The following is a 10,953-nucleotide window of genomic DNA, read 5'->3' on the forward strand; positions in this document are numbered from 1 at the left end:
AATAATAATAATAATAATAATAATCTTACCCTAAATTCACAGCAGGACGAAGGCGTCTCCCATGCAACCATCTCCAAGTTACTAAGCCTTGCACGAGCCGATTACTGTTTATTCCTGCAGACTCGTCGATTTCATCTCTCCACTTGACTCGCTGAGAGCTTCGGTTGTGCCACCTCTCCAACTTGTTTGAATTCCACCCTTCTTTAAGCGCACGCCTTTTTCTTGTATAGGCGGCAAAGTGAAAAAAAAAAATAAAACTGCGCTTTATCTCTCGACCCGTTGATGTTTGCAAGCACAGCGGAAACGGATAATGTTATAACGACTTCGCGAACGTTGACGTCACACGTATGCCTTCTGTGTACGTACGGCGGCTGCGTTACTCCTACTTTTCCCGCAGATCCTTTCCCTCATCCCGAACAACTTGCGTCTTTTCCTTTCACTGCATCCTCCAATCCCTGTACACCTCTCTGCGCGCCACCTATTATGTCCCATGGACTGCCGTTACTCGCGCCGCGGTGTCTACCAATCCTGGTTCAAAGAGCCTGCCAATCTAACGCCAGTCTGCCAGTCACGATTCACTGCTGCACCGCTCTACCAACGTCTCCGTCCACCCCGATATGCCTGGCTCTCCTCCGCCACTCTTCACGCTGGCGCCCTTCCGTCACACCACCAAGTGTCTTCATCATCCGCCTATACACTCCACCTCACAGGATGTCAATAAACGTTAAACGCTTCGCTGCTAGCATCAACTCCACGAGCCTTGTTTGTCGCACTCTTTTAATATCCTCTAACCTTTCTTATCACACTTTCGTTAACTTAATGCTCAAACAGGCGACAAATTTACCTACTCGCTCTCCTTATTAGACTATTAATTTCACTCCCGATCCTTATTTACTTCCCGCTTTCCCTCCACCGTTTCTACTGACTGGCCTTTCTCTTTCAACATACATTAGGATGTTTTTTTTTTTTTACTTCTAATTGGATTTAAGCTTGCATACGCATGTAGGACGGGCTTCGCCATATTTATTTACGTTCTTTTTCATAACGAGGATCTTACTATGCTAAAGCCATGTCCTGTGACGGGGATATTTAAAGCGGAGCAATATATTTGTACAATAACCAAACAGCGCAAGTTGCGAGGTTTAAACGAACGGGACGGCGCCTGTCCTGTTATCTTGCCCTTCTGTCATTTATCGGCCAACATCGAACCTCATTGTCCAGAGTGTGGACAGGCGTATCGCTCATGTCCTGTGATACGCGACGCAGAGTTTGTTGAACAAAGAGGGGGACTGGAACGAAGCGTTTAGTAGTGGCGACCTCACGGTTCGACTTATGGTTCCCTAGAGGGCATGCGAGAGGGCCACGGTCTTCCGGTCCCTACGCGGGAGCGGCCCACGACTGCCACGGATTCCTCCGAAAATGGGACGTCACAGAATGTTCTCCATCTGCAGTTTTATTCATACCCTGCCCTCGTCATTTGCTCTGTTTACCATCCCGAATCAATACCAACTAATCCAATGATCCACTTTAATGCACTTAGAAGTTAGAGGCCACGTGACCTGAGCTGAAATGTCACGCATGACGTCATCGAACGGCACGTCGATGTCGACTCTGGCTCGAGCAGCAGCGATGCTGGCGAAACGGCGAGAATAGCGGAGGTGTGACGTCGTGCGAGACGTTTTCGCTCTGGTCAATAGACCCTTTTCATATCTGTAGAAGACTGGTCCTGCGGAACGTGACCGAGTCGCGCATCCGGCTCTGTCCCGCGTAGGGACCGGCCACCTCGAGGGCCCGCTGGACAGCCGTGAGCCGTTCGGCGAGAGCGAGGCTGTGTAGAAGCATCTCCCACTCCTCCAGTGTAAAGCTCGAGTTCATGAACTGCCCAACTAATTGCGCCTAGTCATGCACTGCAAACATACTGTTCAAGCGCCCTTTGTTGCGCTATCATGCAGGGAACATATAATCAGCTTTCTTGATACAACTGAATAAGGTTTTCTCTCTCTCTTGATATAACTAAACACGCACCGTAGTCGTGTCCCAGCGCATGTGACGAAGACCTCGTTTTCACTTGAACGACGACAAGCACCGCCATTAGTTGGGAAAACATGCAGCGCAGGGAAGCACTCCTGCTGATTGTGAAAAGGGCATAGGGTAAAAAAACAAAACAGCGCACACTTTTGCGAATGCAGGCACAAGGAACACGTGGCGTGGGCTCCTTCTGTCCGTCATCGTTAAGTGTGCACTATTAGTGTCTTATGATGAACAACCAACTAGCTGGAGATGTGGGCTCCGGAGTTGAAAAACTGGGCCAAGTTTCCAAGTTGGTCCATAACGCATATACACGTGAGGCAGAGAAGGGTGTAGCAGGCGGCTCTCTCGTCTTTTTTTATTGGTCAATAGAGGCTCTCTGTACAACCGACGTGGTGGAGAGGGCGCCTTAGTGGGGCGCCTATTGCACGCTGCCGAGGCACATATGTACGCATGCCGCCACCATCTAATATAAAACCAACAAAGGTGCATACTCATCAATAAAATCGATAAAAAACAAAATAAAAATGCTACATACTTTTGTTGTTTAAAAAAAAGGAAAGGAGACGAGGAAAGAAAAAAAGACGGCGCTCCCCTTTTCTGTGTGAGTTTGTGTGTCTGAGATCGTGGAAAAGGGTACGACGACGTTAAACACTGGGTGGGCTGGAGTTAGGAACTCGAAGGGGTGGTCGGTGACGGCTCTCTGATCAGGTACGGGGCGTATGTGTTCACTCCAGGGGAAAGGAAAGGAAGTTTGCGTTACACCTCTTAAGGCAGTCGCGGCTGTAAGGCTCACACACGTAGATGCGACTGCTAGCCACTTCCGAGGCCTCGGTCAGTCCTGGACGGGTCAAAACACCGGTACTGGCTGCCCGTGGCACGTAGTCTATGGCCTCGAAGACGTGTTGCAAGGTTGGCTAGCACCACATCCCACCGGGATCGACGAGAGCACAACTTACAGGACAGCCTGCGCTTTTAGCGCCGTTTTTTTTTTCTTTTTTTTGCTGGACATAATCTGGACGCACATTCACTCTGACGACTTAGTCGCCAGTTAACCACCAAGTTGGAGACTTGGTCGCCAACTTGGTCGCCAATGTTCTGGCACACTCAGTGTCACTCGATTTCAGTAAATCACTCGCTTTCGCAGTTGCAACGCGGCGAGCTAAAACAGTTGCTTTTTGATCAAAAGCGTTTCATCGCGACTGGTCACTTTTAAACTTAGGATGACGCGCCAAAACATTTGCGATAACTACGGTGGCGTGACCTCTCTGAGCGTGGCCTCTGCAATCAGCTCCGGCAACGCGGAGCTAATCATGGAGGCTACGTTCCAAGTCGCCAGTGTGCATTAACCCTAGTGGTTACAGTGGGGGTTCCTGTAATTGGCAACGTTGCACGCGGCGCTCCTTTTGTAAAAGGCAAAGCAACCTGCGGCACTGCGCTGCTGATGTGACTGTTTGCGCGACTTTCGGCAACCTTGCAAGGTGTAACGTCCTTCAGAGCTTGGAGAACGTTAAAAAAAGATGAAGGGCGGGGGGGGGGCAGCAGCCATTGAGATCATTCATCATCGCCCACGAGCGGGCACACACACACAAAAAGAAGGCACGGGGGTTTCTTCATCGGGCGGTGTCGCTGCGATTTTGCCGCTCGGTGGTTTCAACCCCCTCCGGCTAGGGCACACTCTCTGGCGCCATCATCAGTCTCGCCATCTTGGCCGGGGGCTGCTGGGCACTCTTCTCTGCGTGCGGAAGTCTCTTGCGCACCTGGAAGTAGTCTGCGAAGAGAGAGGACACTTAATGAGATTCAGCGAGACACCGATCCGGCGCACGTCATTCATTCATTGCTTCAAGTTCTCATTAGCACATAAAAATACTAAACACTGGTTGGACCCATACTCACTGCCTAAGCGGTCTAAATAAACATGATTTTAAAGGAATAGCTTGTTTTCACAGAGCAGATATACAAAGTACAGCTCAGTTGTAACAAGAAAAAGAAAAGGATTGAGCAAGACATAAAGAGGAAACATTTATGCAATATGTTACATGCAGGCAAGAGATTGTACCTACATTATACATCAAATATAAATACACCGAGGTACGTAAACTAAGCCAAGTACGTTAGAAATATAATCAATATGCAATGAAGCATAAATTGCAGCAAAATTATAACTGTTTATTTTTCTGAAGAAAGCATTGTTTTAAGGAAAAACTTTGCTTTCTTTCAGAAGTTAATGTCCGAAGGTGATTAAGCCGAGTGTCAAATGCGGCAGTCTCGTGACATGAGTGGAAACGTCACGCATGACGTCGCTGATACAGAAGCATGCAGCTTTCGAGTGGTGGTAATAGCAAAACAATGAGAACCGTCAGTGAAGTGGTTTGGCGTCGGTTACTGACTTCCCTTCAGTGACGAGGACTAACCACCAACATCGGCAAGGTAGTGATACTTAAAGGGCCCCTCACCAACCTTTGAAAATACAAAAAAACGATAATATTATCTTCTTCCGTCATTCGTCCTCTTACTGCACACTATGGGACGCAAGATTCGCGATTCCCGAGACGTCTATACCAGCACATATTCTCGATTGATCGTCATACGTGAAATATCAGATGTGACTGCAATGCTATGCCGTGCACCCGCCCATACTTAGTTCACTGCCTCGCAGGAGCATCGTGCGCGACCAACTGAATCCGCTACATGTTGTGCGTTTCCAACAGCACAAGTGGCAATAGCAGCATGAAGCCGACAAGCGCGAAATCTTGATTCACTCAACACTTAGTGCTGACATTGTGCCTTCAAGAAATCAGCGGAGAGGAAGAAGGGCCAGGAGGGTACCACTCTCTCTCCTTTGAACGCAGGCTGGTGAGGGGCCCTTTAGAGGGAAACCAATTTTCGAAGAAGGTGACTTTACTCTCCCATACAGATTTCCCACATAAATAGCTTGCACGTGACGTCACGGACGCAACTTCTGGAAGTACTGGTGCTCCACGATGGCCGCTTCGATGACAAGCGAGTTGCGGTTTGACCTGCTTCAATGTAAAAAAAATATCACAACATATCCACGGAGTGAATGATGATTGGTAGGGCGAAGTGTTCGTCCGCCATTCGTTCTTGCTTCTGTCGGTCCATGCATCTGTACATCTGTGTGACCGTCGGTAGATTCGTCCTTCCATTCGTCCCTCCATGCGTATGTCCGTTCTTCCGTCAATCCATCTGTTCGTGCGGCCGTCCCTCTATCTGTCTGTCCTTCCATCCGCCCCTCTGTCAACCTGCACGTCCGCCGGTCAACCTGCACGTCCGTTCGTCCATCCGTCCGTCTACCTAGTGAACACTCCAAGTACAGCCCTCTCACATCTTTTTATCATGTATTCATCATATACAAGCGCTGCCATCCAGCGGGCATTCTAAGGACCGCTCTTTCGGGTATGCGTCACCGCTGGCTACGTACACCATCGGAGGATGGACAGACCCACACCCTAAGAAGCTTCGCCCCCAAGACGATAGCTATAGCGCGAGAACAAAACGATGACACAGAAACAACAAGGACACGAGAGACGTGTCCTTCTTGTTTCTGTGTCGTCGTTTTGTTCTCGCGCTATAACTATCGTCACGCCATACCAACTAGCCCAAGCTGCCACACTTCTAATTTGCCCCTAAAACGATGTGCAAGAAACGCCTACGAGCATGAATAACGAAAGAACCTGCAGGTGACATTTCGACAAAATAATGTAACATGGCAACGTCATGATCCCCCCCCCCCTGTCCATGCTGGTGCTCCAACACGGCGGTATCGGTGACGTTGATGCAAGCGATGTATACAGAGAGAGTTCTGACCAAGCATGAAGTTCAGTAAATGGTGATGTAATATTTTTTTATCGTAAAGTGAATTTTATCAAGGCGCACCTACTGCCTATCGTCGACACCGGCATGCCGTCGGGCTATACAGTACAACAGCACTGCAACTCTGGTGACATCACGCTCCAGCATGGCTCGTTGCGACGACGTCGGGCACGAAAACTTTGAAAATGGTCGCTCGTACGTCACAAAACGGAGCCAAGCAGCGGAGCGGCCGCGCTAACGTCACAACGTCACGGTATCTCGCGCGAACACGCGACGAGAACTCACACCGGGTTGTGGCATTCCGCTGACACATATCGCGTGCATATAATCGGGTTGATGACGTACGATAAACACCGAAGTATATGGTACAGTGCGCGACGATTGGAAAGTTAATATTATAGGCTCGTCGCTCCTGGGTACGCATGAAACCCCCAACAGGTCGAAATATAATGCAAGTCAATAATCTGAATTGATTGCGTGAAAATAAGAGGGGGAGAAAAAAATTCAAGCATTCAATAGGAAGATGGTTTCAAGAATGCCAATATTGACGAGCACGATCCACGAGATAACGTGAGTTCTGCACACTATTATTACTCTTTTTAAAAGCGAATCGAGGGTCACCACGCGGCACAACGTGGTGGTAGTGATACCATACAAAGGCTTCGTTAAGGGAAAAGGGCGATTCACAAAATTTCTCAACGCCACGGGGTGAAAAACAAAAGCAGGAAAAAAAATGCCGACCAATGGTGTTTATGCCAGTATGCTTTTTGCCAATCAAGTAACGAATGATAACTTTAAAACCGCACTCTCGCATACGTGCTGGGAGAGAGCTCGTCGTACGTTCGTGGAAACTAATCGGTCGGATTTCCGAGCTCCGCGAAATGGCGCTTCCCTGCCGAACAACCGAGTAACGAGGCGAAGCATCACTCCGCTTTTTACCTATGACCGTGAATAATACGGCATCAGAACACGGGGCGAGCTAATTGAAGACAGGACGATACGCTTGCTTGGAATTGCAGTCAGTACGGCCATCAATTTTTCATCCGCGCCTTTCTTCGTTTACGCGCAATAGGTTTCGCAACCCCTAACCAGCCCCATTCTTGTGTCATTTTAAGTGAATACGACGTTGCACGGTTCTAACACCACAATGCCACGTTTACAAAGCCCGAGAGTACAGACCCTGTCAAGCTTCATTTGCGGATTACCCACGAGGCCTGCCACGCTGCTAGTCGAGCAGCTGCTCCACTGCTGACAGACGGATCGCGGGTTCGAGTCCCGACCGCATTCTCGATCGTGGCGAACATACTCGGGGCACGTGTACTTCAATTCGGGTGCACGTTAAAGAACCCCACGAGCCTTCCACATACGGCGCCTGTCGTATCCGTATCGCGGTTTTTGTGACGTTACACCTCAACAATTATTACCATTATTATTAATGCTGAAATATAGTCCCGTCTAAATAGTTTGTGGCGACGCACTGTGCGCATAAAACGGCACAGCCTCGTATTCGAGAGCAGCGTGACGCGGTCGAACGCTGCGCAGCGTCTCCGACAAGCGCCACCACGGCGTCACTGGCGGTGGCTACAAAACCAAGCTTGGAGGGTTCTCCACTACGTCACACAGAATGCTCGCCCGTTATCGAGGGATAAACAAATTGTTGCGTTTTTTCGATGGGATTCGTACTTCCCTCGACGGGGCATCCCGCAGGCTGATTGATTGATTGATAGCGCGACCGGCAGCCGCGTTTTACATCACCGTGCCGCCATGATTTCGACACCCAGATACGGGAACCTTTCTCTCTCTCCGACGCCGTACTTCAATGATTACGCTACAATATCGCGGCATTACGAGGCGCATACTGCAAAAAAAAAAAAAAAAAAACATGTTCTAACCAAAACCACGCTCTTGGGGGTGAAGCATATCTGTTTTCAGCGATCAGCTTGCTCGTTCCTTGCAGCGCGTAACAGCGCGATGACGTCCACCACGCGCGAATCACTGCGGTGCCGACGCGGTTGTGCCTACAAAGAAAGCGGGAACCGGAAGCGCGCCACGAATTACCACGAATGACGTGATCGAGATACCGTCCGGAGAAGAGACAAGCTGCGGGAACGTTTGGTTGGCGTTTTCGGAGCTTCCAGGTGGCCCGCTCGTGGACAGCGTCGCGTGCTTTGTCGAGCGTGTGCGCGGAAACCGTTTCCCGAAGAACAGCGAACATGCGATTTAGGTAGCGCAGCAGTTCTGTCTCGGTAGGAACATACAACGTGCCCGCCAAGCTGCTAACCATCTCAAGTTGAGCCCCATCTCTTAGGCCTTTTGCTCAGGTGTTTCAACGAAGACAAAAAAAAAAAGGGGGGGGGGGGTATTTAACCTGGAAAATCAAGCGAGTAAATCCAGGACTGACCCCAATGGCCTGTCGAAGATTTGGCGCCTGATATTATCACATGAGACACATTTCCTCAACGAAGGGGGAAAAATTCAGGGGGCTCTGAAATTTGAAGAGATAGAAAAGTACGATAGGGAGAGGTGGTTAAACTTTACGAACGGTAAACTTAAGGAGGGGCGAGTAATGCAGTTTTCCCGCAGTAAAACTCTTAACTGCATTTACTCTTTACTGCATTACTCGGCCCCGCGGTCCACTGACGCATGATCACTTTGGATATATGTTAAGTGTCAGTTTCAAATAGATGACACTGCCGTAGGGTTGCACGTTTGTGCCTACCGTTTTGGGTCAGAAGCTTGAGCGCCTCGGTAAATTTCGTCGAGGTTTGTGACACAGCTGCTAAGCCAAACATGTTTTGGCCGGCACCGACAAACATTTGAGACCGGAACGAAGTGGCGAGTCATCGGAACTACCCAATATTTGAGGCGTGTTCCTGTTTATGATAGACCATGACAACGACATGACACGTAGACACGCAGAGACCGACCCAAAAATGTTTTGCACCCCCTCTCACACACACAAAAAAACTGACCTTTGTAGGTAGATTGGATTGTGGAAACATCTGTCCATAAATCATGAAATAGTTTTCCTACCGGCAGTATTCCGAAACGTATTATTATTATTATTATTATATAAAAAAACTGTTGCCCATGTTATCAATATCGTCTTAAGCCCCACACGCACCTAAACAAGCGTACGCCCTGGCTTGCGAGCATGTCGTCAACATCTATTTCAACAGCGAAGCTATTCAAGCTGTCCGTAACTTGTGCTCGGTCGTACGAAACTCCCCAGGTGGGTGTGAGCCGCAGAAATTCGGCAAGCCCCACTGCCGAGTACAGCACGTGCGAGAGCATGTGAAACATAAAATAAGAAAGAAAGAAAGAGGAAATAACGATCGAAAACGAGAAAGCAATAGAAACAGAGAGATAGAGAGAGAAAGCATAGAGGCTTTTGCCCTGAGTCAGGCTGATCATGACGAATAAAAATATAGACTGAAAGAGAAATAATGAGGGATACAATACGAGAGAAAAAATAACGCAATAGAGTGAAATTAAGATAGAAAGAGCGAGAAACAAAGAAAATATGTGGAGAGAAAGAATAAAATAACAACAACAAAAGAGGTACGAGAAACAGGGAGAAAGAGAAGAAATAAAAAAGAAAGAGAAGGTCACGCAACTGCGCGCTTCCTTTAGGCTCGGAACCACTCGTGCGAAAGCTGCCGTGAATTTTTTCGTTGGGATTAGAAAAGAAGCCAGCACTATTCGTCAACTTGATTACCGACCGTACAAATCTCCGTCGAACGTGTCATTCATTACTACTGAGTAATTGACCGCGTTCACACGACCGACGTAGCACGATGGTACAGCGAAACAGGAAACAAACACCGGCTAAAATAATAATAAGAATAAGCAATGTACGCCGGCCAAAGACCCCGCGTTTGACCGCGTGATCCACCATCTAGCAACAATGTGCGAGGTCAAACTCGCTTTCAATCTTCTCTGGGAGATGGCGCCACTTCACATAACCAAGCCGTTGTCGTTTTAAACAGCTCCAAAGCGACCCACGCCCCATTCCGGAAGAGTATTTTCGCTTTTTTGTTTCTTACGGGCCTCGCTGCAATTTAAGCGCATAAATTCGGCGTATGGGTGCAGCGTTACGTCTGAGAGCAACCACGCATGCAGTAGGTGAATAACGAGCGACGCAACATAACGTCACCACTGAAAGCGGCCGACTGCCCCAACGTTCGGCTGTCCCGTCTACGCCATTTGCGATGCGTGGAAGCTGGCCGTAGGGGCGGCTAAGCCTAACTCCAGGAGCCAAAACCACTTCGCACACGGCAAAAACAGCGCGATCGCAGCGGAACAGCCACTTTTCCCCGTCTCACAACGGGCGTCCACCCCGTTCGCGGTGTCGACAAACTCACCGGAGATGAGACGTTGCCTAGCGGGCGAAACTGGTCGCTGGGGTCGCTGCGCTATCGCAGCAGGCTCGGCGTCCCCTGTTTCCGAAGCAACGACGGCGTCCCCTGCTTCCGACGCGCGGCTCGCAGAAGCAGCCGCGGCCCGTTCTCCGACGCTCTGCCATTCGAAGCGGCCCGGCAGGGGCGTCTCCGTGCTCAGATCGAAGTTGTAAGCTTCGGCGAAGCGAGCGACTAGGGCACGGTTCTCTTCTTCGAGGTCGCGCTGAAGCTGCTCGTGGTCCACTTCGTCGAAGAGGCGTCGCTTGGCCGTTCGCGCGCACCTAAACTCTGGCATCGCACGTAGAAAAGTCCGCGACATGGGCATCTGACGCAGGTTGACGGCCACCGTGCCTGGCATGGTCCGACGGAGTGACGCAAACACGCGAAGCACCTTTGGTCTCCTACTTGCACGAATCTCTCCAACGGGCACGGACGGAGCGCGTCGATGACGGAGAGTCTACAGGAGAACCCCTCTCTCTTTTCGCGCTCCTGTTTCTCTCTCGGCCGCCGCTGCCGTTTTTGGCGCCACGGTCGCATTGAGAGAAACCGCGGAGGAAGGAAAGGCCTTTCCTTCCTCCGTGGGACTGACGCTGCCTCCTCACCTAAAAAGGAGTTTTTCTCTGCGAAACAGCCTTGGGCGGCGCTTTTGCGCTCTCTCAACGAGTTCTGGCGAGTTCACGGCTGCCAACTA

The 10,953-nt window shown here is 49.8% G+C and overlaps 1 protein-coding gene across 1 annotated transcript; it reads right to left on the bottom strand.

Moving 5' to 3' along the window:
• Nucleotides 1–3,339: 3,339 nt before the first annotated feature.
• LOC119163980 (uncharacterized) lies at nucleotides 3,340–10,743 on the bottom strand. The gene is made up of 2 exons (XM_037416072.2): nucleotides 10,227–10,743; nucleotides 3,340–3,799 (listed from the first exon to the last, which is right to left on the bottom strand). Exons 1-2 carry the CDS (start codon nucleotides 10,618–10,620, stop codon nucleotides 3,696–3,698), a joined length of 498 nt encoding a protein of 165 aa, XP_037271969.2. The 5' UTR covers nucleotides 10,621–10,743; the 3' UTR covers nucleotides 3,340–3,695.
• Between the last annotated feature and the right edge of the window lie 210 nt (nucleotides 10,744–10,953).

Source organism: Rhipicephalus microplus, chromosome 8, assembly GCF_043290135.1.
Source record: "Rhipicephalus microplus isolate Deutch F79 chromosome 8, USDA_Rmic, whole genome shotgun sequence".
Classification (NCBI taxonomy): Eukaryota; Metazoa; Arthropoda; class Arachnida; order Ixodida; family Ixodidae; genus Rhipicephalus; species Rhipicephalus microplus.